At 31.8% G+C, this 25810-nt stretch overlaps 3 protein-coding genes across 5 annotated transcripts in view; 1 reads left to right on the forward strand and 2 right to left on the reverse strand.

Annotated features, from left to right (window-relative positions):
- The window catches only part of LOC117235863 (ATP-binding cassette sub-family A member 5-like), a 33706-nt gene extending 17459 nt beyond the window's left edge, over positions 1–16247 (forward strand). Inside the window, exons 4-26 of one of the 2 annotated variants that reach the window (XM_033498296.1) lie at positions 1289–1410; positions 6991–7164; positions 7249–7430; positions 7518–7722; positions 7818–7893; positions 8040–8193; positions 8346–8532; positions 8607–8750; positions 8836–8986; positions 9070–9143; positions 9211–9675; positions 9762–10111; positions 10191–10597; positions 10670–10930; positions 11010–11277; positions 11415–11589; positions 11676–12012; positions 12174–12448; positions 12529–12675; positions 12751–13130; positions 13222–13429; positions 13515–13854; positions 13925–16247. In XM_033498296.1, the coding sequence (XP_033354187.1) occupies positions 1318–1410; positions 6991–7164; positions 7249–7430; positions 7518–7722; positions 7818–7893; positions 8040–8193; positions 8346–8532; positions 8607–8750; positions 8836–8986; positions 9070–9143; positions 9211–9675; positions 9762–10111; positions 10191–10597; positions 10670–10930; positions 11010–11277; positions 11415–11589; positions 11676–12012; positions 12174–12448; positions 12529–12675; positions 12751–13130; positions 13222–13429; positions 13515–13854; positions 13925–14028 (5157 nt within the window). In that variant the 5' untranslated portion in view covers positions 1289–1317 and the 3' untranslated portion in view covers positions 14029–16247. The remainder of the gene's footprint in view (positions 1–1288; positions 1411–6990; positions 7165–7248; positions 7431–7517; positions 7723–7817; positions 7894–8039; positions 8194–8345; positions 8533–8606; positions 8751–8835; positions 8987–9069; positions 9144–9210; positions 9676–9761; positions 10112–10190; positions 10598–10669; positions 10931–11009; positions 11278–11414; positions 11590–11675; positions 12013–12173; positions 12449–12528; positions 12676–12750; positions 13131–13221; positions 13430–13514; positions 13855–13924) is intronic. The other variant, XM_033498297.1, reaches the window with a different exon arrangement.
- On the reverse strand, positions 3960–5884 carry LOC117235867 (tubulin polyglutamylase complex subunit 2). Its single transcript, XM_033498307.1, has 2 exons — positions 5495–5884; positions 3960–4810 (listed from the first exon to the last, which is right to left on the reverse strand). Exons 1-2 carry the CDS (start codon positions 5736–5738, stop codon positions 4206–4208), a joined length of 849 nt encoding a protein of 282 aa, XP_033354198.1. The 5' UTR covers positions 5739–5884; the 3' UTR covers positions 3960–4205.
- A 4414-nt stretch (positions 16248–20661) lies between the features above and the next one.
- Positions 20662–25797, reverse strand: LOC117235875 (E3 ubiquitin-protein ligase Bre1). Of its 2 annotated transcripts, none has more exons than XM_033498319.1 (16): positions 25615–25797; positions 25333–25506; positions 24702–24888; positions 24442–24630; positions 24249–24370; positions 23944–24180; positions 23744–23869; positions 23350–23523; positions 23010–23267; positions 22787–22918; positions 22428–22696; positions 22203–22356; positions 22013–22126; positions 21532–21916; positions 21364–21458; positions 20662–21255 (listed from the first exon to the last, which is right to left on the reverse strand). In XM_033498319.1, the coding sequence occupies exons 2-16, from the start codon at positions 25480–25482 to the stop codon at positions 20974–20976; spliced, it is 2874 nt and encodes a 957-aa protein (XP_033354210.1). In that variant the 5' UTR covers positions 25483–25506; positions 25615–25797; the 3' UTR covers positions 20662–20973. The 2 variants fall into 2 exon arrangements, with proteins under 2 accessions (XP_033354210.1, XP_033354209.1); XM_033498318.1 differs by having other exon boundaries at positions 21532–21934.
- Between the last annotated feature and the right edge of the window lie 13 nt (positions 25798–25810).

The following is a 25810-nucleotide window of genomic DNA, read 5'->3' on the forward strand; positions in this document are numbered from 1 at the left end:
GATGTTAATCAATAAGAATCTTTCCCGCGGTTGGTTCGCCCGATACCGCGGAACTATAATTTCCTAATCTTTTTTGAGTCACGATTCTCTTTTCTAATAGCCAAATATTCTATGATATCTCTCTTGACACGACTAATGATCAGAGTGATGTAAATCAAGATTTTGAATAGTTGGATTTAATCACTATAAAACTATCATCCCCGTTAATTTAAATTATTACTTTCATTCTCTGCTGCGATATGTTTTCATGACTTGAAAGAATACAATAAATTTGTTATGATAACAGATGGAGGAAATTATACATTAATAAATTGGAAGAATTCGCAGCAGTAAGAGGGCAAATCGCAACGTTTAAATTGTGTTTATTAAAAAAACAAGGAAAGGTATAGGTTTCATATTCAGAAGTTTTATATACAACAGTTCTATTCTGTTATTCTTAAGCAGGTATAACATGTTGCGTTACGTTCCTTGAGTTATCAAAGATTAGAACTACATCATTAATAAAATATGGTAATATAGTTGTATTCAGGTAAATTCTAAAAACCTTCAGCTAAAAATAACCATAGCGACTCCTCAGAAAATATCCCGTTCCAGTTAATGGCTGGAACCTATCACGTGTTTTAAACAAATATTTTGTTTATCTGCGCTATCTGGACCGGTTGTTATTGATTCCATTTTATTGATTCTAGTAGCTAATAGATAATATATGTAAATTCATATTTTTAGAAATATTGGTAAAAAAAGTGAAATTCATGTGAGAAGTGTCTTATATTCTAAATATTGTAATAAGTATTTCGTGTATTTCAAATTATTTATTTTTATCTATTTTCATGTGTCTGTACTTGGTATAAACGCATAAAGATCCACGATCTAGTAATTAGGGACATCGGTAACGTTGTAATAGGGCACGGAAAGACGATTGTGTTCTGATAGGATTTGTTCGAATTAGGGAGAGCATGGAAGGTTTAAAGACGTTTGATTGGATCAGGGAATCGGATGAATTGATTTATGATTAAAGAGGTCGTTAATAAGGAATGATCAATGGAATGGAAGTTATAATAGAATAGAAAAAATCTATGGAAAGTAGCATGTTTTAGAGGTTTGAATAAAATCGTAGGATTTAGGTAGAGACATGAGCGTTGGCAGGATCGTAATGCAGTACTACAAATATCGTTAAGACAAACTAAAGCACGCTTGAACCAAGCTGCCGTGTTAATTAGTTTAAACAGGAGGCCCATGTGTTCTTCTCTTTCAAACCCGATTCATTTGTTTCTCGTTTCTGTTGCAGAAATCAGAAAGACAAGTACATCTCGCAGAATGGACATGTGCGGGGTCTACTTGTCTCAGCTGCGAGCGATGCTCGTGAGGAATATCCTGTTGAAGAAACGCGAGAAGCGGAAGACTACGGCGGTACGTTAATTATAAAGCAATTTACGCTTAAAAAATTGATTTAACAAGGTTTAACATCCTTTATGATGAGCGATCCTTGAAACTGAACAAAATATGTACTCTTATATAGTGGGTGATGAAAATATTTGATCGCTTGATAAGATTTTTTAAATATATTATGTATACTACACAAAAGGTCTTGTATAGTGTATGAATCATGATCACATTGGTAATATTTGAAACAAATATTATTAAATATTATTTATTGTAAACTAGCCATTGATACTATACAACTTAAAAGATCTTTTCATATGACCAACAGTTTATAAGTAATTCAAGTAGTGGAGTTAGATGACTTACCCTGTATATTTCCACATTGGTTTGAAATTCTATCATTGTAATCATGATATCATGATCATGTAATCGTGATGTCTCGTTACTCTGCTAATGAAATTGAAAAGTCTTGTGTAACGCATATATTATACTCATAAAAATACTAATACAAATACTTTCATGAATTACTGTATATTTGCTAGAGGATTTGATTGTTTTATTTATCGAATTCTTTATAGAACTTTCATTAAGATCGCTGTGGAATCAATCTTATCAAAATTTATATACATAATATAATTTTCTCTATAGAGTTAATTGTATCATAATTTATAATATGTGATTTACCAATTTAAATAGTTTATAATATGTGAATTACCAATGGCGAATATTCAGTGAAATATCTCAGGATAGAAACGACAAAACCGCAAATCATTCATTGAAATTGCTATTTTTATGTAATTAAATATCGTTGCGCAGCTGTTTGACCTCATTTTAAAGTTTCTGTGGAACCCTTCAAGTTTGCATTGAACGTGTCGGCATACATTGCGTTAACGAGAAACTATGCGCTAATATTTCACTGATTGTCGATGGACGGGCAATCTGACTCAAACAATCATGCAAAAGGAATACACGATCGCGGTTTCATAGGATTTTTATGTGACCGTCTTAACTGTTTTATGGCACAAGGCGTCTTAATCGAATAGTGGTTCGCGTTGGGAGGCCAGGGCTAAGTATAGATACAAATACTTATTTTATGTATAAATCGATTTTCTCTACCTCTAACGAGCTATATTTAGGTTCGCCTTTCCTCTCTTGTCTTCGATCTGCCCTTTATCTTAACAAGTCAACGCAGAAGTTTTGACGAACAGTAATACACGACCATACCCGAAAGAAGACATTCTATTAATACGGAACTCGAAGAAGAAAAGATCAAATATCACGATAATTAAATAAAATGAAACTTATTAAGGATTTCAGCGTCAACCCTTTAATACAGACCACCTGAACCGTTTATGAAACTTCATACGTGCATTTCTTCTAAGCAAAATTCTAATTTTCTTCAAGAAACCTTCAAACGTTTCAATTAAAAATGGACTGTATAATATAGTAGAAACTTCCATAAATGCCACAGAATTTTTTCAGAAAATGTTCGAAAGCCTAGAACAGATAAAAAGAGCTTGGCGTGAACAGTTTGCTCAACAGATTGCCCAAAATATGAAAATATGCTTGTTATATACGGAGAACTAACGTAGAAATCAACATAACATTTGTAGACTGGACATAAATTCGAATTGGTAATTTCAACATTTGAAATGATCATTTATTTGCCGACCAAAATATTTTTGGAAACAATACCTGGGGGAGCTAGTTAAAAAAATGAAGATTTATACGTGAACGGATCGGCGGATTCGATGAATAGCATTGCTAGGGGATAAATCGAATATGCGATAGAAGAAGAACCGGAAGACGGAGGGAAAAAGAAGGAAAAGAGAGGAAATGTTGGATGCCAGTAAAGCTGCAATCCGAATTCACTGGCCACAATCGAGAGAAAGATGCGCGGATAGTTTCCATGGACGGCGACGAAGTGACCGCGTCCCGTAGACGTCCACGTTTGCCAACGGGGGAGGGCGTATTGCCAATTCGTTTCATTCGGTGTTTTTGCGTTAGCTTCGTGCCAACTAAGCCAAGGGTCGCCGTGGACGCTTACAAAATAGACGAAAAGGAGAAAAGTATACAATTTTCTGTCTTTATTGATATCTTTTTCTTAATCTTCCTCCATTGCTTTTGAACAATAGATCAGAACAAAGCGCAGTGCCCACTTCATTTCATTGACTCACGTGACTAAGGATGGCGCTAAAATATTGAAGCATCGCATGATCTCAAGTTCTCAAAATAAACCTACTCATCCGAATGGTTTCGTCGTTTGCCTGGCCAATTTCAACAGAAAGGGAAAAGAGTATATTATTTCTACTGATTGCTTTATGCGATGGAATAAGTTTTTTTGAGAATGTAAATGGTGGTTGGATGAAGAGGATATTGTTTGGAGAAAGGAAATATGGTATTATGATGGTAGGGGTTAGAGAGAATTTATTGCTACGAGAACTGTGGGTGGTAGAGATATTGGATTATAGGAGAATTTTGGAGAGTTTCGTTGCACCTTACCAGCGGATTCTTTGAGAGAGAAAGATAATTATTACTCGAATCGTACTATGGGTAAAATACATTAAACACTGAAATTCAATAGAGTTATATTAGTCTTCTACTGCCAATATTTATTTCTTTATATAATTATATAGCAGGCTTCTATTCTATCATAGCAATACAAATATGATTATGTAAGGTTTCATCCGCAAAGTATAACAAGATCTTTCATTAGAACAGATTCCACTAAACTTGAATATCAATTTTATCTACTTGGGAACTCCATTTTGCTGTAGAGATTCCAATAACTACTACCAGATAACACCAAAAGATCATACAAATTACTTTTTCTTGGAGCTCTTCTGCTTTCCTTCCTTCCCTTTAAAAATTGCTGGATCGATAACATTTATGGGCCCGTTATTCCATATGGTAGTAGAGATGGTCTCCGTGGGCTCAACAGCAGAAGGAAGTAGATGAGGACCAATGAGAAAGTAGACTTGCTCGACCCATGGAGGCAGAGACAAACCAGACACGCAACACTGCCACAATGGCAAACCCAAATGGACCAGCATCATACGGAAATACACGGTGAAATTATTTGCCAAATGATACCATCTATTAGTATCTTCTCGATGCAACCAGATTGTTGGTGATTCTTCCTCATGTTTCATGCGGTATAATAAATAAACTTTGGCCATTCCACTCTCTGGGAAGCATCTTGCGATTTCAAACATCTTGCAACCATGGTCATTTCCTTGCAAATTAATTGAATTTGGATTTTCAAGGTCAGTTATGCTATTGGAAGTAATTTCATTATCTGGCTTATGAGCGTCGGTGTCGAGTTCTTGCTTGGTGGAATCTGTTTGATGATCTTTGGGATTGTTTGCGTAGCGCTTTAGAGAGGAAAGCGTGCCAATTTCCATACGTCCTACAGGAAATTCTTCACCTGTGTAAAGAAGGTGTATCGTGAGAATAATTTGAGAATAATAATTAATAACCAGGTAGTTGTTTTCGTTCAATGTGGGATCTCTAATTTAATTGCATTTTTTATGTATACGATCTATTATAATATCTGAAAATATCCATAGATATGAATATGTAAATACAATATTAAATAACTGCTTTCGATTGTATGACTTCGGTAATGAAAGTAATTAACATCTGTAGCCCTTCAAACTGCCTATCAATTATTTCAACCATGAATTATTAATCATTATGTATTTGATATTCATTCTGAATAATAGGGCTGAATATTTTTAATCTAGCCAGAATTAATAGCTACTTTTATTCTTTTAAAACAATCGAAATCTTTATTTTTAGCAAGAAAACAAAAACAATTTTCTGGAAAGAAAAACGAAAAAAGGATAATTTTCGTTGAAACAACACAGAATTATATAAGGATAATTGTTTTGAGGAGAAATGGAGTAAATAGAAGATAAGATCCGAGAAACCATAGCTACACAGCAAGAAACTATAGATGCAAGAATATATATATATATATATATTAAAACAGTGGAAATGACAATGTCAAATAACCACTAGTAATGTACGGGATCAGAAGGAATAGTTGCGAATGAAAGTCACTAAAGAGCATCATGAAAATGCGTGGACAATTTTAGGAGCGCCTTACCTGCTATCTCGAGGTTCCACTGAAGCAGGAAACCGTCGATTGCAGCGTAGAAGTTTCTAACGTTCTCCGGCAGCGTAACACAATGACGTTGCTCCCAGTTGGTAATGGCCATAGTCTCACATCCGTTTCTACGGTCGACTCGTACATTTTTTACGTATGGGAAACTCTCGAGAATCTTCACTACACCCAACGTGAGATTCTCGTAAAAGGAATCCTCCGTTACGATATCAACGAAGAACGACATCTAATTATGTATATGTATTTTTTAATTTGTCCACCAAGAAATTCCAAGCGATGAAAAATAATTTTGAAGGAATATTATCCAATTGGATTAGGTTGATATTTAATAATCTAGACTACCGTGTTTCTTTAAATAATGGAAATTTTTAATTTCGATAAAGTTTAGGATATATCTAAAATTATGTAAAATAAATTTACGAATATTTGAAAAAGGTACGAGTTAAATTTCACTAAAATCGATTATCTTTTATCAGAAAGAAGAAATTTCCGAAATTTCCAATTTTAAAATTTTTAAACCAAAAATATTTCCAATAAAATGATAATTAATTATTTATGTAAGAATTATCAAACGTGCCTACAATAAAGGCAATTTCAACTTTAAAAAATCCGGAAATTAGAACCAATCCAATTGTTCTAGAATAACTTTTCCAGTCTATTTTACTTTATTGCCATGCGCCGTTATTTCTTGTTTTCTTATTAAATTAATTGTTTGGCGAACAAGAATTTGTGATATAGAAAGAAAATCGTAAATTGTTTATGAATGGCCGTAAAACTGTAAATCCAGAATAATTGTGCTGATGAATCGAACTAGCCTGGTCCGTTGTTGATCGTCATGGTGACGGAATACGAAAGCGAATCAGCATATCCACTTTTCCCTTATTCAAACGGACCGACAAGGGGTTGTATCGAACGCTTGCGCAGGTTTACGTTGCACGACAGGTGTAGGAGAAGAGGGTGCAGGTAGAATAATTATTATGCACGCACGGGGGAGGTACTTTCCAGAAGCTATCGTGTATACTACCTTCGCAACCCTATTCAATCGAAATCGTCGTGTACGATTTTTAACGTATGCATTATTAACCATAGGCGAGAGGAAACAGCTGCTGATGGTGACCGAGGGTCAGTTAAAAAGTTATCGATGTCTAGTATTAAAAATGTTTGTCTATTTGTTTCATATTATTTTCTAAAAACTCATATTATTTCTTTTCCTTCTTTTTTCGTGTAGCTAATTGCTCTCCTTTGCAGTCCTTCTAGTCCCTTTTACATTGAACAACTCATCATCATAAATCATTTGATACAGTTTGCCTGAACACGTTTCTGAAATATCATAAAATTCAATTTCTTATAAAATTTGTTCTTTCAGATAAATAAATTTTTAATCTGATATGATTTCTGTATTATTATAAAAGCAGATAATGAAGCAAGGTGTAGAAATCTTGATATGGTTTTTAATGATCTTTTTGTATTATTTACAGGAGATCTTCCTCCCCCTTTGCACCCTAGGTGTATTGATAGTGGTAAAAGTTTTGCCACCAAATCCAAACTATCCCGCAATGACGACGCAGAGGCAAGAGGGTGGTATATTCGAGACGTTCAATGGCTACAGGAACAACACAATAGCCGTTGTTCCAAACTCAACAGAAACTTTGGTACATGTTCCCGTCATTAAGACATTATAATCTGCCATACACTACAAACATGTAACCGTCTTTACGATATTATCCTTGTTTCAGACTTTTTTAAATTCGATGAATGCCCTGTGGGCATCAATGTGGGATTATCCTGGCAAACTTCCCTTAAATTTCATGGTGTTCGATACAAAGGATGATCTGCAAGCAGCGTATTGGAGAGACCCATATAGCGTACCTTTAGCAGTAATCTTCGAGGATTCTCAACCCATATCTCAGCGTCTCTCGTAATATTTAAAAACACTTAATAGAAGTAATCAGCTAAAAAAGCAAAAATCGAAGACGTTTAACCGTTATGTCGCAATTTGTACTAGATACGAGATAAGAACTAATCCATCATATACGAATCCACCTTCGCCAACTGAATTGTATTCCGCGCCAGTTACTTGCCGAAAGGATACGAGCCATTGGCTGGGAGGTGTATTGTCGATGGAGACTGGTGGATCATGTCCTGCGAATAACTATTTGCACTCAGGTTTCCTAGCATTACAAATGATAATGGATATCACAAAGATAAGAGTATGTTTTGTGCTGCTTATGTTAATAATCTTGTAATATAATAATGAAAATTTTATTATATACATCTATTGATTCTGTATATTGACAATTTGTAGCTAGACACAGGGAATACAGATGTAACTGTACCGGATGTTAAGCTAGAAATGTTCCCTAAAGAAGCTTTCACCGCAAGTAAAAATATAGAATATTTAATTATGGGTGATCCCTAATTAGTATATTAAATTCTTGTCTATAAGAACAAGACATATGATTTAGGATTTAAATTAATAATTAATGTGTCTTTTATGGGTACATTTCTAAGGATATTTTTTATTTAGACTGGATGCTGGCCTTGAGAGTTGTTATACCTCTTTTTATGGTCCTCTCTCTTTCACAATTCGTCACTTATCTTCTGATCCTAATAGTCGGCGAAAAGGAGAAAAAGATCAAGGAAGGAATGAAGATAATGGGCCTAAAGGATTCGATTTTCTGGTAGGTAAATCTTATTTGAAAATCAACGAGTAGATTGTGCTTCACTTCAAATATTAACATATACTAAATGATATATGAATTATGTCGCACAAAAAAGATATATTAGAAGAACAAAATTCAGATTTCGAAAAATGAAAAAATTTTCATTACAGGTTATCATGGTTCATTATCTACAGCGTTTTTGTCTTATTACTCTCTGCCGTCGCAGTAATACTACTTTTCACACTACAAATGTTTCAACACACACACTTTTTACCGATATTCCTTTTAGTAGTGCTCTACAGTTTTTCCATAATCATGTTCGCTTTTATGATAACACCTTTCTTCGACACGTCACGAGTAAGTATTTCATTGATGCTATTCTACTCTTAGTGCGTTCTTTATTAAATTATTTATAACTATTTTCTTATCAGACTGCCGGTGTACTAGGCAATTTTGCAGTCACGATAATGAGCTTAATGTATTTTATCCAAGTCTTTGTGAATGACTCTAGTTCAGTTCCGTTTTGGTTAGTCTCTCTTCTTAGTCCAACAGGCGTTGCTTTGGCTATGGATAAGGTTTGTATTACAGTGTACAATAATATACTAGAACAATGAAGAATGGGCAATTCTATAAATAAAAACGATGTGTATCTTTTCCTAGGCTCTTGTATTAGATTTACAAGGAGAAGGAGTTAACTTTGACAATCTTTGGTCAGGTCCTGGTATACCATTTGGAGGAAGTCTTATTATGATGACTTTAGACATAATTCTCTATGCTTGCTTAGCTTATTATTTTGACTGCGTCATTCCAAGTACGCTTCTTAAAATACGTGTTATCATACTCATTATATTATTGATAAATAGTGAATAATCAAATATTATATATTTAATTTAGGTGAATACGGGACAAAGAGAACTCCTTGGTTTTGCTTCACACCTGAGTTTTGGTGTCAAAGAAAAGCTCCACGGGTGAGTATCATTAACAATAATTTAAAGTGTTGAATATGAAAGAAAATAGAAAAATATATATTCACAGTCGTATTTGCAGGTACCATCATCGAATGGTGAATCAAATTCTTTTATTCCTGGTGAAGAGACTAATCGTGACGTTGAACCTGTGGTGCGCGAGATGAAGGGTCGTGAAGCTATTAGAATAGTCGATCTTTACAAGTCCTACCAAAAATGTCGTAAGCCAGAAATTAAAGCCGTAAATGGCATCAATTTAACGATTTACGAGGGACAAATCACAGCGATACTTGGACACAACGGAGCTGGAAAAACAAGTCTCTTCAATATTTTAACTGGCCTGACCGCACCTACTGCTGGCACTGCCTTGATATTTGGTTATGACGTTCGAGATTCCAATGATATGCAGATGATTAGAAGCATGACTGGCGTTTGTCCACAACATGATATCCTTTTTGATCTTCTCACACCTCGCGAACACCTAGAATTTTTCGCTGCTGTACGTGGTATCCCAAAATCGATGATTGAACATGAGGTAATGTAATGTATAGTGAACAAGTCGCATAAAATTTTTTACATACATTTTGAATAAAAAGGATTGTCGTGTATGATTACTTTTAGGTGAAAAAAACTTTAAAAGACATCGATTTAACTGAAAAAGCAAATACTTTTGCGAAATACTTGAGTGGAGGACAAAAAAGGAAATTGTCTGTAGGTATCGCCATTATCGGTGATCCGAAGATTATTATCCTGGATGAACCTACAGCTGGGGTTGATCCCTACTCCAGAAGACAGATGTGGTCTTTCTTACAATCTAGACGTCATGGAAAAGTGATTCTATTGACTACTCATTTTATGGATGAGGCGGATATATTAGCAGATAGGAAAGCAGTTATTAGTAAAGGAAAGCTGAGATGCTGTGGCAGTTCTTTGTTCTTAAAAAATAAATTTGGTATTGGATATCACTTAACGTACGTTGGTTATTTCTTAAATAACGAAAAGCAGAAATAAAGCATGTTTAATAAAAACATATTTGTGAATGTATAACAGGTTAGTACTTGAAGGAAATGCAAGAGAACACGCCATTACCAGATTAGTAACGTGTCATGTCTCAAAAGCGGAAAAAGCAAGACGTCATGGGCGTGAACTGAGCTTTATTTTACCTCATAATTCAGTAGAAAACTTCGCACCACTTTTCTCAGCTATAGAACACGAAATTAAAACCCGATCGAGTAGATTAGGTATTAGCAGCTATGGAGTATCAATGACTACTTTAGAAGAAGTATTTCTGCATTTAGAAAAGGATGAAGGCCCTGAATACACAATGGATAATTTATCAAAAAAGATGGTGCGCAATCGTGCATTAAGCAGATCTTTATCGTTGCAATCTAAGAGTACTTCTTATCAGAGTTTGCAGAATGAAGGTGTCACTGTTCAGAATGATGGTCAAGCAAAAGGTACATTCAATTCAATATTTGTAAACTGTTATAAAGTTCATAATTTATAAATTTTATTGTATTTTACTATAGAGGCAGGAGATTTGCCGGATGGCGTCCATAGTGATAGAAATCCTCCTGTTCTTGGCCTTGGACTAGACCCCATAAAAGTTCGGCCTAATTTCCTCCAAACCTTGTACGCTATGCTTCGCCTAAGGATACTTAGACTCATCAGGAACATTCAGTTATTGTACTTCACTATCTTCGCGCCTCTTCTTCTAGTAGTCGTTGGCCTCCATTTAAATAGCATTGAAACAGTTGAAATCAAAATGCAATCTCTTACATTGAATACTGGTATGTTTTAAAATAATTACATTTTTATGAATTTAGAAAATTTAGTGTCTACTTTAGTCTACCGTTTTTTCTTTTACAGATACTTATGGAAATGAGACTAAACTTTTGTACGCGAATAATACCGACCATGATATCACAAATTTAATCGATGGAATAAATCAAGATGTGAAGTACATTGAAGAGTATTACGGGAATTTTGCAAATTTGTTAAAAATCGCACCGCATATGTCTGCTTTCAATATCAATGAATATAGTCTGTCCAGGATCAATTTGACTGTCGCATATAATGATACCATGCAACATTCCCTACCAATTTTAATAAACTTGTTATCAAACACTTATTACAGGTACAGTCAATAATTTATTAATAATTTAAATTTAATTAAATAAAATAAAATAAATTATTAATAATTTAATTTAATTAAAAATTAAATCGTAGATTTAAATAACCACGTATAAAATTCATTTATTTTATTCCAATTAGATTACTCTCAAATGAAAACAATTTAAAACCGATTGAAGTTAAGACACATCCTTTCCAACAAACTTCTCAGCCACAGGGATTCAATATTGGCACAGCGAGTACTGCACTGTTTATTGGAATGAATTTTGTATTGTTGCCAATAACTTTAGTTGTGGACGTGGTCTATGATCGTGAAGTAAGTCTTGTTTTTATTAATGACATTTTTTAAATAAATGCTTGCTATTTAAAAGCAATACTCCTTATGGTATCCGTTATTTTCAGATAAAAGCGAAGAATCAGCTTCGTGTGAATGGTCTGTCATTTTCGATGTACTTTCTGACGTACTTTATTGTACTTGTCGGCCTGATGTTTTTCATCTGTTTATGTATTCTTGGCATCATATTTCTCTTTGACGTGCCTTCGCTTCAAGAAGTACCAGCGCTCATCACCCTAGCCGGTCTTTTCATGCTTTATTGCCCATCATCCATTCTATTCTCTACGTGTTTGAGTTACATCTTTGACAAGATGGATTCCGCTCAAAGCATTTTGCCCAATATTGCAACTTTCATTGGACTTATACCGTTTATACTAGTCACGATTCTTGACATGCTGGGTCTTAGTAAGTTATACATTCAATTTAACACTTCAGAGATTAAATTGTTTAGATATCGCTCCCAATTTTTATTAAGACTTTTATGTATAAATGAATATGAAAATAATGAAATACATTTGTTTAAATATTATAATTTATTACCACGGATTAATTAAAAATCTTCTTAGGTGGAACAGCAGCGTTTGTTTTACACGTAATTTTTTCTCTACTGAACACATTGTACGTACCATATGCTGCAGTGTATTATGTAGAAAGAGTACATCTAATGTGCTCTATCAATGCTGCTTGCCATCATCTGACTATGTCTGATTATTTAACCACGGAGATCATTCTAATGGCCTTTGGCGTGCTTCTGCATTGTCCGGTGTGGTTCTTCGTGCTTTTACTGTTGGACATTAAAAAGAGTGGTGGCAATGTTAGTGATGTATTAAAGTATTTCCTGGTTAGTGTATAATTGATATAATGGGTTGAAAATTGAAATATAAAACTGTTCCATTAAAAAATATTTCTTGTCATTTCTAGCGTAATGGTGGTTCAATTGGTGAAGAAATAATGGAGAACTCTGATATTGGAGAACATGAAGATGCAGACGTTAAAGCAGAAAAACAAAAAGTTTTTAATCTCATTACTTCATCTGCCGTTCAAGAACCACCTGTAGTTCTAGTACAGGTATTATTTTATTATATATTATTTTCATTATTATAATGTATTCATATTATACAACTAAAGTTAAATATTTATTAGAACTTGAGAAAGGAGTACCGACAGCAGGATACAGGTTCATGTAGTTGCTGTTCAAAACAAGATGAAGAAGCTAGCCAAATACAACGAAAAGTTGCTGTAAGGAATCTTTCGTTAGCGGTTGAGCCAGGAGAAGTGTTTGGTTTGCTGGGCCACAATGGTGCTGGAAAAACGACGACAATGAAGATTATCATAGCTGAAGAAGCGGCCACTCGAGGCAGAGTACAGATCGGTGGTCATAATATTAATTCAAGTATGACAGAAGCTTTCAAACAAATGGGATACTGTCCCCAACATGATGCTCAATGGAAGAATATTACCGTTAGGGAACATTTAGAATCTTACGCCGCGATTCGTGGTGTACCATGGAGTGATATTGGCAGGTAATTAATTCGACCCATTCGAATATCTGTACAATTCTTAAATAAATATTTAGTAAAAAATTACAAACAAGAACAAAGTTCCATATTATAGAATCGTAGATTTATACCTCACCGGTTTGCAAATTCATGAGCACGCCGATAAACAAGCTCATGAGTGTTCGGGTGGAACTAGAAGGAAACTTAGTTTTGCCATGGCAATGATCGGAGGTCCAAAAGTTGTTCTAATGGACGAACCTAGTGCAGGAATGGATCCTAGGTCAAAGAGGTTTTTATGGGATACAATCCTTGCTAGTTTCCAGGTTTGTTCCTCTACTGAAACTTGTCATTTCCTATAACACACGATTGTTGAAGGTTATTTCATTATTGATAAATTTTTTTTAATAGGGTGGTAGAGGAGCAATTCTTACCACTCATTCAATGGAGGAAGCTGATGCTCTTTGTTCTAGAGTGGGTATAATGGTAAAAGGAGAGTTAAGATGTATTGGTTCTACTCAACATCTGAAGAATTTATATGGTGCAGGCTATACCCTCGAAATGAAACTTTTAGGCGGTGATTGTACACCAACGACACCGTCCGGTGATAGGATTACGATTCTGAAAGAATTTGTTTCCAGTCTTTTTCCAGATGCAACTCTCGAAGAAAGCTTTGCCGACAGATTAGTTTTTGCTGTTCCCCAACATGCAGTTACCTCGCTGGCCGAGTGTTTTACGCAGTTGGAGAAAGGTAAACATTGAATAAACGATTCAATTATCATACATTACGTAATTAAATTAATTGAAACTTTTATTATTAGCCAAGCTCGAGCTGGATATCGAAGAGTATAGCTTCAGCCAAACCACTTTGGAGCAAGTTTTCCTTAAATTTTCCCACTATGACGAATCTAACTCGGGAGAATGATGACTCATACAAATGAGTGTATTTATTCCCATGTGTTGTATAGTGAAATACTCATGGAACTGCTCAAGTTGTGCAAAAAGTGTAAAAAATGTTATTCTTATTGGAAGAAGTGATTTGTTCTTTAGTGTTCCCACATACTATTGAAAATCACAATGACAGAGACAATTTCTGCATTCTAAAATATCAAGAGTATTCTAATAATTACATAAAAGGACCTTATATTATCTTTGGATGTGCTGACTTTGAAGATTACCATATAAACCATATTTTGATCTTCAACGATTCTGTGAATGAAAGAAAACGTATTTTTACGGTATACATCGATCGACCTAATTGCTAAAAAAAAGAATTACATATTTTTTTTGTGCCGATGTATCGTATTGTTACGTTCGTCAGAATTAAACAGTGACTTCCTGGAGGTAATGTCGTGAGATAAATGGACATATGTGTAAAATTCATTGAGCTGTAAATAGTGGGAAACTGTGGACGATTTATTCGGTTGTCAGCAAAAAAACAGTACTAATACTATTTAAACAGTAATATTCATAATTTTGAAATTATATTGTAATATAGTCTATTATTCAATTCCTACGAATATTACGAATAGGTCTCACAATTAATATTGCTGTGGAATTGGAACGTTATTATCATCATTATAAATATAATATTAAATATTGACAGGGAAGAGAACAAGGATCCAAGGATCAATATTAAATTCTTTTTAAATGGAGTGAATTCAATGAATTACCTATCTACATTGATAAACGTAGGAAGAAAACACCTGTATATTCATTTTAGTGATATTTATGATTGCTCGCAATTATTTCGGGCACTGTTAAAAGGAATGGCACCGTTGTTCAGAAAGGGTGCTATTATAGCGAAAAAAGCTACGTAATATACAATCATCGGGCGATTTAATTTGAGCGTATAAAGTAGTGTGTAGTACGTATTTATAAATACTTCTCCAGCTCGTTTATGGTCTTTACTGAAGCCTTTTGAATAACGAGAAAAAGAGATGATAGGTTGTTAATCTTGCCTCGGTAGAATGTGACGATAATAATTTAATATGAAACTTCTGTGGCAGAAGCAATCGAAATATAATGGAACAACTTGAATTCAGTAAAGTACATTATAGGAAATTTTTAATAGTCCATGAATGATTTAACAATTTCTGTTAAAAAAATTTCATTATTATAAAATTATTTATAAATATCTCTTTATATAATTTTCTATTCCGCGTTATAATTTAATTATTTATTTCCCAATGGTTTTAGTTTTTCAAAAAATACTTTATTTTGCTGCAAATGCAAATATTGAGTAAATGAGATAGTCTGAACAAAACGAGTTGATACTGAGAAAAGAGCAAAACCTAAAAAACAAGAATTTTGTATTGCATTATATAAAGCTACATTAAATTTAACTCTTGTTAGAAGTGAATTTCATAAGTAGAACTAAAAAGGGTTAGATATCTTGTTTTATATGATCAGTTTTCAAGCATAACCAAGAGAGCCTGGTATGCGTCAAGAGTAATTCATTTGAAACGTAAAAAAGAAAAGCTTAAAAAAAAATTAGTTGAAATGTTATGAAAAAAATATGTGCTCTCAAGATGTCCCATCAGAGAACAAATTTTTTTAGATATCTATGTGCGTACACTCGATCTTCCGTGATTAAAAAAAAACTTTAAAATATTGAACGGAAGGAATAGTAAGAATACTGTTTGGAGGACTGAATGAAATATTTTGTAGATTATAGTGCATAGGTAGACAAAAAATAAAAATTTCATTGTGTAAGGGGGTATTGATTTTTGTAAATAAAATTCAGTGTAAGAAGGATTCTTACATCTATAGGAAATGTAAAATGAAGAGGAAACGTGCGTTGGGCGTACGCGCATTTATAAAGGGATTGTGTACGCACAATTCTTGTTCTAGCTAATACTACATCAATATACAATTTAGTCAATTATGGAATTAACTTGAATGAAAGGAAAAACTGCAGATAATTTTATGAACATTATATATATATATATATAAATATATAAATACATGTATATTTATATATTTATATAAAACATGATATATACATATATGTATGCCGTTTTTTAACACCGATTATGTTTTAAGTATATCACGATTACAAGATACGGGAATATTATAAAACATTCCTAAACACAAGTACTGTTGCTACATTATGAAATAGAACATAACTTGCATTCACGCTAAGCGATTTTTATTTCTTTTTGTCTGTAGCCATATCTACATTATATCTTCTCTGCTCATATTAATCGCCACTTTTTGGCTTTTCCTGTTACGACTCGTTCATATTTGTCGAGCTTTTCACATCGATCGATATATATGTATATATACATATAATAAATTATATATATATATATTAATGATATATATTTATATTTATGTAATTAAAGAGTTTGCAATGAGAATGTGACCATTGATCCTTAGATTATCTCAAATTTTATTAGACTAATTCGCGAATTATTCGATTTAATCATAAATAAAACATAAAAGTACTTCTAATTTAAAATAAAAAGACTTCAAATTTCTCTATAAGAACAATTTTATTGTTACAAATAGGTGATATTATTATTAAAACTAGATTTCGAAGTTTATTTCAAATATAGAAATCAATTATTATCAATTATTATCAAGAATTAAATCAAAGAATTAATATAAAAGTGTAGAATTCATAATTTGCTTTTAGTGCAAACACTTAAATTCATTTATAAGATATTGATATTATAATAATATCTTATATCATTAAATTAATTTGAAGTTCTTCTTGAACTTTACTCGTCCCGAGTAACTTTTATCGTTGCCATTTAAAGATTTCTCGTCTTTACATTAATTTGCAGCATAGCTAATGAAATGTATATAGAGAGACATCGCAAACAATCACAAGCATAGTCGAACTTGATGCTTGTAAATCAAACATAAAATCGATCGTCATTGGTTACATATGATTTTTTAGAGATAATATATACATATATTCGCATCGAGACATTACACGTAGGCCATTGTTCGGCCGACTTTCGTTTCAACGAAAGAGTGGAAACAAAAGAAGGAAAAATTCTTGCACACACATACATACAGTGGCGTGCAAAAGCTTCCGGCCAGATAGATCTTTCACTTTATATTTCAAAAGCGGTATTTTAAAAAATTTTAAGTAATATTATACAATTATATAACAGTGTTTGTGTATTATTTAAAATATTATTTAACATATATATTACAATATTATTTCAAATTCATCTAGACATCACCTTTCGAATATAATGTTAGAAATTTTCTTTTTCCGGCTGAAATCTTTTGCACACCAATGTATTTACATACACAACCATACATGCATGCACGCACTCATGCATTCACGCGCGCGACCGGTCATCGGATAAGGATTTCGCGCTTTTTAATAGATGCACTCACACATAAGACATTAAGAGAGAAAGAGACTCATATATAGGTACAATTATTAAAGAAAAAAAATAATGCTATTATCACGAGTAAAAGAAAAAAAAAGAGAAGAAAACTACACGTCGAATACACCCTGTCGATGAACGGTTGACTTTGCGAAACTACAATATTTGTTGTGTAAAGTAAATGTAATCGATTGGTTAAATGGAAGCTTTTTCACAAATAAAAAGATGATCAGTTGAACATTTACAAAGTGTCCTTCTTCAAGCGTTTCATGTTTTTTAAAACTATAAACAAAACAGATATAAAGAAAAAAAAAGAAGAAAATACAAGAAGGCCCGAAAAATACACACGAAATATTCTTGAGAAGATTCTTGCTTCTCAAAATCGATCCATACTGTTGTTTAGTATATAATTTTAGAGTAACTTATAGCAATGTACATTCGATCTAATTAATAGTGTTTGTTATGTACTAATTAGCAGAGTAATAGGATAAGTACTATTTCCATTGAATAAATCTTTATTTTTCGTAGAGCGTACGTTAGAGCGTACTGCGAACGTTAATAACGAAAATATCGCAGATGTTTCGATTATCCATAAATTCTGTATAAACTGATACGACTGCTTGTTTCAGAGCATAAATGTTTGGATAAGTAGAATTGTAACGATTACACAAAGTTTAAGCTTCTGATTTTTCTATTCTTTTTTTTCATTTTTGTCTCTCCCCATTCGGCAGTGGCATATTTTTTTTCTTCCTAAAAAAATTTCGTGTTTATACCTAATAAATTTCGTGTATTTATTACTATCTTGTGAAACTATTAGAAATTATTTGCTTATAAACCAGAGATTTTTTATACAAACGATTTAATTATAGTAACGTATCGAAAGACACTAGAAATTTTGGGGAGAAAAATGAAATAAGTATTGTACTAACATAAACAATTCGACAAACAACTGGTGCCGTTTATTATAACATTGTTCATTTTTACAAAAAAAATTTGTTAAACGGGAGGTAAATTTATATAATCTTTTTATACAATTTAAAAAACGGTAGCTTTCGATTAAATTAATTATTGGCTCTGATTCTATTTAAGGTTTTATGTATAAACTAATTATATCTTACGTTTCACAGGGAAGACTAGCTGAAGAAGATTTTTTGATCATTACCATAGATAGCACGAATTCTATTATGAAATAATTAATACGAAATGTATTTGTCCTCCATTCATATTTACATTACAAGTTTTTACATACATATATACACGTATACGTAGGTACACGTACATAACTATATGCTTTTTGTCGGACAGAAAACTTGCATATAATAAAAAGTGTTCGTCATATATTTCATGAAGTGCAAAGTGTATCAAAGAATTTCCGATTACCCTTTAACAATAGCGAGTCTCTTTTAATAAGGTATTTAGATGATTTGTTTACTAATGATTGCCGACGATAACGATAATAATTAACTCTGTAAAAGGGACGTTAGGTCCCTCGCTTCGGATAAATAAATTTACAATATTGAATTTATTGTATTATTGTTATATTGCAATAAATATATGTATACAAAACGGTTTACAAAATTGCAAACAAAATGTTATTTATAACTAGCTCGTTTTTTTCATCAGGTGTCATATTTTAATAAAATGTTCGTTTATGCGAATCTAAAGTAATATTGTAAGGATTAAATTCAATTTTTCATAAAACTTTAATTCAATATGCTACGTTTCTCGACATTTCCAAAGTTGAAAAATTTCTGACTGAACTATTGCATGTGCAATAATCTTGACAAATATTGCAGCTAACTTGAACTTCTTTGTGAAATTTAATTTTCAAGATTGTGATAATGATTTGCAAAAGACTAAGTGTCTGTGTATATTGAACTCTAATGTATGTGTACAATTGATTTATAATAATTTATTTTCACATTTCATGTTCAGTTTTGTTTGAAATAATTTCTACATTTATAGTTAAAGAATGTTCATGGATTATCAATGAGACCTTATTAATTCATTGCTTCTTCACAAGCATGTCATTAAAAAGATGATAAAGTGTTATACGATTTACTATAGATACAAAATTTATTGTAATAATCTTATATAAATGAAATGATATAATTTTCTTTTTACCATATCAACATATAATAAAACCTTGTTTGTAGAAATTTGTGAAAATATACATATATAATATAAAATTGCTTTAAGTTTTCAAACATTGTTAACACAGTTATATATTTCACAGTTAAGTATATGAATATCAAAATGTGCATTAACAAATTTTTGTTAGATATTTATTAGTATTATCAATATTCTAATAAAGGAGGTAATTATATGCTAGTATCATGAAAGAAAATTTTAATTAAGATCAAATTAAAATAACAACAGACTTCTATGTAAGTTAGGAAACATCCTTTACTGGGTATATAACTTGATACATTTGTTAATTTCTTTTAAAAACATGATACAATCAATTATTATAAATCATTAAAAATTTGATTTAAAAGCTATTTTCTCTTCTATTTATGCTTTAAGCTATTGATATATATCTTTTGGTCTTTGTTTACAAAATATTCTAAATTACATTATTGAACGACGATTATTATTCTATTTTTACATCATATAATGCATTTAATCTTGTTTATTTATATATATAATAATATGTAATATATAATAGGAATATTTTCATATTTCTTCGCTTCATAGAACTGAGATATTTATTAACAAAAGTAGAAAGATAATATTATACTAGGCAAAATCTAAAAGAACATTTCAATTGAATAAGTAGAGATATCTAAATTAAGCATTTTTTTCTACTTTTTACATATATTTTTATCATAATAAATTATGTCTCTAGTTTTCTAATATTTCAATTTCTCGAGAAAAGGATAGTATCAAGTGATTCTTACAAAGCTAAATGTCCCTTAGTATTTTAAATAAGGACTTTTTATAAAATAATAATTGTCAAACAAATGTTTTCATTTCTTTGTGAAATTACGATACTTTAAATGTCTATTTATAATATATTACAATATACCTGCTATTTCGAACCATTCATAAAATTGAATCTACTCCTGAATTCAAATTTTCTAACTTTATGAATAAATTTGATACAAGCGCTAAATTTTATATCTAAAATTATCATACATTTCAGTTTTTATTATCTTATCCATTGTGTTACTATCAAAAGAAAGAAAAACAAAAGAAACCAAAACACATTTTGTAAGATTTGATCTTACATAGAATTTATGAAAATAATATCTTATTTAGTGAAATCATCACAAAATAGATTAAAAATGTAGTACTATTTTTTATATCACATTCGAAGAAATAGTAGGAATATTTTTACAGAATTTGGTTTTTCAGCCTCCTTTCTTTACAAGACATGTGCAACTATATTTTTCATTTACCAATGATCACGACAATAAATAGAAAATATAAGAAAAGATGCACATCGTAAGAGTAAGAAAGATTTACACAATTCAGCTGAGAGACACATGAATTTTAATAATTTAAGCTTTTCTTCTTCATGTGGATAAATATAAACGATGATAATCATTAGCTCCAAAAGCGCAATTACATTTTGGACATTTTCGTTGCCTAGTCTCATATCGTGTACGTAAACAATCCCAACAAAATACGTGAAAACATTTTGTTAGAACCGCATCTTTACGTTTAACTTTACAAGAAGGACAAGTAAGCGTTTCTTTATATTCTCGAAGCTCCTCAGCCATTACTTCATCCAATGTTTCAGCAAGTTCTATTTTCTTCATTCTTTCAACTTTACGTCTCAATTGAGCTATTTCTTCCTATAATGAGATATAGCAGTGTTAGCAATAACTTGAATAAAATAATTTTCATCCTGTAATATTTCCTATGAAATATATAAAATATATTATTTGAGGCGTTAATATTACCTGTAATCTTTTTGTTTTATATGCTTCTGCCTCCAAAGAACTAGTTTTTTCAGCTACAACTTGTTGTGCTTCTTTCATTTGAGAATGATATTTTTCTACATAAAATTCAAAGTATATGAAAGATATTTTTATAAAACAATTACAAGTATCATTAAATAAATTTCTTACCAAGATGAAGTTTTAAATCAGCTGCAGACTGGGCACTTTCAATAGCTTTTCTTTTATGCATTTCCATTGCCTGTTGCCTCAAAGCCAATTCTTTTTCAACAGTAGCAAGGGAATTTTGTAAAAGGCGCTCCTTCTCTTCTAATTTACGAACGACGACATTAGCAGCTTCAACTTGAGTTGTTAATGTAGAAACTTGTTCTTTTAGAACATCTTTCTCCTCTCTAGCTAATTTATGTAATTGATTACTTTTAATTCTTTCTGTCATAAGTTTAAAATTTGCATCATCTTTTTCACGTAACTGTTGAATTAGCCTAGAATTCTGTTCTTGCATGTCTTCAAAAGCTTGCCCAGTTACCTCCATTTCGTTCAAAAGAGCCTCCTCCTCCTGAAACCACACACAATTCTGTTTAGCATTACCGATAGTTCAACAGTTTTAAATAAAATTCGTATTTTATAGAATTTATCAAATATATAAAGTTACCTGCTTTTGAGAAGCAACTTGACGCTGAAGAGTGTATGCTTGTTCTTCTAATTTCTTAATTTTTATCTGTGCATCTTCATCTGCCAACTTTTTACGCTCTTCTCTCTTACTTTCCTGAAAAAATTAACTTATTCATAAAATTCTAAAAAAGACAAAAGATTCACAATTAAAAGTCTACTTGCACAAATACCTGAATTTTCTTTATCTGTTGGCGTAATTCATCTAATTCTGCTCTCGTTTTCCGTTCAGCTGCCATTAATTGCACTTTATCTCTTTGTTCTTTTCCAACACCTTTGTACATATCTAATAATAATTTCATTTCTTTCATTTCATTCACAGCCTTTCTGTAATTAGAATGATCAAATGTAAATTATGATAGTGATTAATTTAAAATAGTATATAACATATGACATACTTTAGTTGCGCTTTCAAATCTCTAACAAGTTCTGATTCCGCTACTTTCGTGTCTTTGGCACGATGAGCAGGATCACGATGTTCGGTTTTGACAGCTTCCTTCTTTATATCTTTTTCACGTTTAATATCTTTTTCTTTCTTTAGAGTTGGAGACGTTAATGTCAAAGAATCTGGGGTACCTTTGTTTCCTTCTCCTTCTCCAACTTCGATAGTTTCTACTTCTTCTTCTCCAGATTCTCTTTTTATTGAAACTCCACTCTCTTCCTTTATCTATATTAACATAAAAGCTATCTAACTCCCAGAAACTTATTTTTATAACACACTTTGGAAATATAAGTTCCTTTAAAGGATTTATTTTACCTGTGCAGAACCTGGAAGAGAATTCGATGCATCTTCTTCTTTTCCACTGCCATCTGAATTATTCCCTTCTTTGTTCTCCTGGGATGTTTGTTGGCCCAACTTCGTCGTTAATTCCTCAATTTCTTTCTTCAGCTACAACAAAGCACGGATATCAACTGTAAATACTTTCATTCTTTTGTTAATACACTCTCCTTAAATAATTTGAAATCAATGATATACATACTTTCGGTATTTCTGATGAAGCTTCTTTGTACTTCCGTTTATAACGATGAACCTCGCCTTTAAGCTGTTGATTGTGATTTTGCAAAGATGTGATCAAATGTCTCATTTCTCGATTTATCGGTCCTGTTTGTTCGTTTGCAGCTAAATTTTGTTCAAATTCAATTCTTAACATTTCATATTCCTTTCGTAATTGAGCCAAAACATCTTCCAATTGTATGCATTCTCCACGTAGTTTTTTTTGTGCCATTAACTCTTCGCTCTGAAAATATTAACATACAAATATTATTTTTATATAATTTGATAATGGAAGAAGAAAAATAAATAAAATAAAATGCACTTGCCTCCATCATTTCAATATGCCGTAAGTGAGCGTTTTTACTGGATTGCAGTTGCTGACGAGCATCATCTAATTGTGTTTTCAATTGCATAGATTCATTGTACAATACAGAAAATTGCGATTGTAAACATTTGTATTCAGTCGTCTCAACAATTACCGATTCTGGAAGTTGTCGTATCTGCAAATATAAGATATTTTCGAAGTGAAAACAACATTTTATCATAATATTAAATAGGCTTCCACCCAATTTTTCTTATGTGTACTTTATTCAAATGTAAAGAAGTAAAACACAAGAAATCAGCGAAAGCAAGTACTACATGGGTATTTATTGCACAAGACATTAATTTACATTCTATACTGGACACCATAAACGTGTGTACAAAAACCAAAGAACTCACATCCATTTTTAATTTTTCTACTTCTTTCAATGCATCTCGATGCTGTTGATGTAGTTTATCCAGTTCTTGTAACCTGTTATTAGCTAACTCTCTGGTTTCTTCCAATTCCCTTTGCAAATCTTCGAGCTATATGATATGAAACAGGATTAAATATATACATTGATTTTAAATAAAAAGTAATAGACAACAGAATATTATACCTTTGTCTGTGACACACTTGAAGCAACTAAAGTATTGGGTTTATTACTTCCTTTTTCATCTGTACCGTGTATTTGTTGAAACGCTTTTAGTTTCTCAATTGCTTCTCCAAGGTGATGTTCTAATTTATCATTACGCGCTCTCACTTTATTCAGTTCATACTGAAGATCATCCACCTGGTTACGAAGTTCTGCGGCAAGTGTATCTTTCCCTGTTATGGTATCTTGCAGTTCTGACATCTATGAGAAGATATACTTATTAATACACAATAAAATGTAATTTATCAATATAAATAAGCTTAATTTACCTTCAATGAAATAGTGTGGTATTTTTCATGAAGTTGTATATTTATTGCTTGAAGGTTCCTATTTTCCATTTGTATCTCAGAATTTGCTCTACGCACAACTTCATCAATATTAGGTGCTTCTTCTGAAATATAATAACATTGTCATTTTTTATTTGATATATTACTTTCTTTTTTATACATTAGAATTAAATACCTCCATCAAATTCCCCTTTAAGTGCAAGAGTAATCTTTTCATTTCTTTGAGAAAGACGGTCAAATGCTTGTACTACTTTTGAAACTGCACGTTTGGACACTTGAACACGATTTGCTAATTTATCATCTAACTCTTCTTTGTCCCATGAAGAAAGCTGCATAAGAAATGATGTTGTAGCTTCACTTTCATCTATAAATCATTAAAAGTCATTAAAACATTTGTCTAAACATTTAATAGATCAGTTCACTATAGCTGTTTACTTTTATTTTCAGATTCATCAGCTGTTTCAGCATCAAATCTCTGAAGTAATACACGTATATCTTCATTCAATTGATTCCAATAACGATTGACAACATTAAGCACTGCATCATCTTGCATTTGTCGTTTTTCCAACTGTTCAATTCGTTGCCTTAATTCAGCCTCTACTCTATGACGCTGCTCTAATCTCTACAAAATCAGAATAACGTAATATACAATACAATTTCATATCTTATAGTGAAAGGACTATATGAAAAAAGTAACTAACTGGAAAAAATCAATTTCAAATAACAAACAACAATAGAATATTGAAATATCATAACACGTCTAAATATAATATAATGTCTGTGTTCATTGATTCAGTATAAGATACAATACAAACTAACAATATAGCAAAGCTAGATCATATGCTTACATAATAAATTAACATTTTACATTGAAGAAAATTTTTTCATAATAATATCTACATTTACAACAATCATAAAATACCATATAATATTAATTATGGAAAAACAATATTTTATTAATTATAAATAAATTAATAGGTCAAAAGATTATATTTTATAGGTAATATTTTTTTCGATTATTGACGTTTTATAAATACCTTTGTCAAAATATGATTTGAATACTAACCTGGGCCAATTTTTTATTTTGAAACTGTAAAACTTTCATGTCCATTTCTTCGAGGGTTGAAATAGGCCCGATTAAAATCGGTTCAAATTGAACTTTTTTAATAGGTGGTTGGGAACCCGAATCCCCACTATCTACAGGTCTTTTTGACATTTTGCCGCGAGCGTTTTTCTCTTTCTGAAAAATGTGAAAGCAGTTTTTTAAACGAACAAGGCAAACACTTTGTATTTGATTTCTCATTCAAAGTTTCTAATAATTTTATTATTGATCAAAAGTAATCCGTACCTCGGTAACGCGTATTAATACATCCAACGATCCTCTCCGCAAATACCTTACAGTTTCGATATCGCTATGTCATTTTAGACACCTAAAACCTGCCGAAAAGATTATTCTTTCGACAGTTTTTTACATTTTAATGAAAACGGTCGACAAAAAGTACGTGCTTATAACGGAAGCCGCCATTGTGTCACGGCGTTGCATA

The sequence above is a fragment of the Bombus vosnesenskii genome, unplaced genomic scaffold (genome assembly GCF_011952255.1).
Source record: "Bombus vosnesenskii isolate JDL3184/JDL3185 unplaced genomic scaffold, Bvos_JDL3184-5_v1.1 scf7180000013334, whole genome shotgun sequence".
Classification (NCBI taxonomy): Eukaryota; Metazoa; Arthropoda; class Insecta; order Hymenoptera; family Apidae; genus Bombus; species Bombus vosnesenskii.

Coding starts and splice junctions, on each gene's coding strand:
- LOC117235867 (XM_033498307.1), bottom strand. CDS start 5,738: ATGTCGTTCTTCGTTGATATCGTAACGGAGGATTCCTTTTACGAGAAT. Junction 4,811..5,494: donor GTGGAACCTCGAGATAGCAG/GTAAGGCGCTCC, acceptor TTCTTTACACAG/GTGAAGAATTTCCTGTAGGA.
- LOC117235875 (XM_033498318.1), bottom strand. CDS start 25,482: ATGTCAAAAAGACCTGTAGATAGTGGGGATTCGGGTTCCCAACCACCT. Junction 24,889..25,332: donor AAAATAAAAAATTGGCCCAG/GTTAGTATTCAA, acceptor CTGATTTTGTAG/AGATTAGAGCAGCGTCATAG. Junction 21,935..22,012: donor AAGTTGCTTCTCAAAAGCAG/GTAACTTTATAT, acceptor AATGCTAAACAG/AATTGTGTGTGGTTTCAGGA.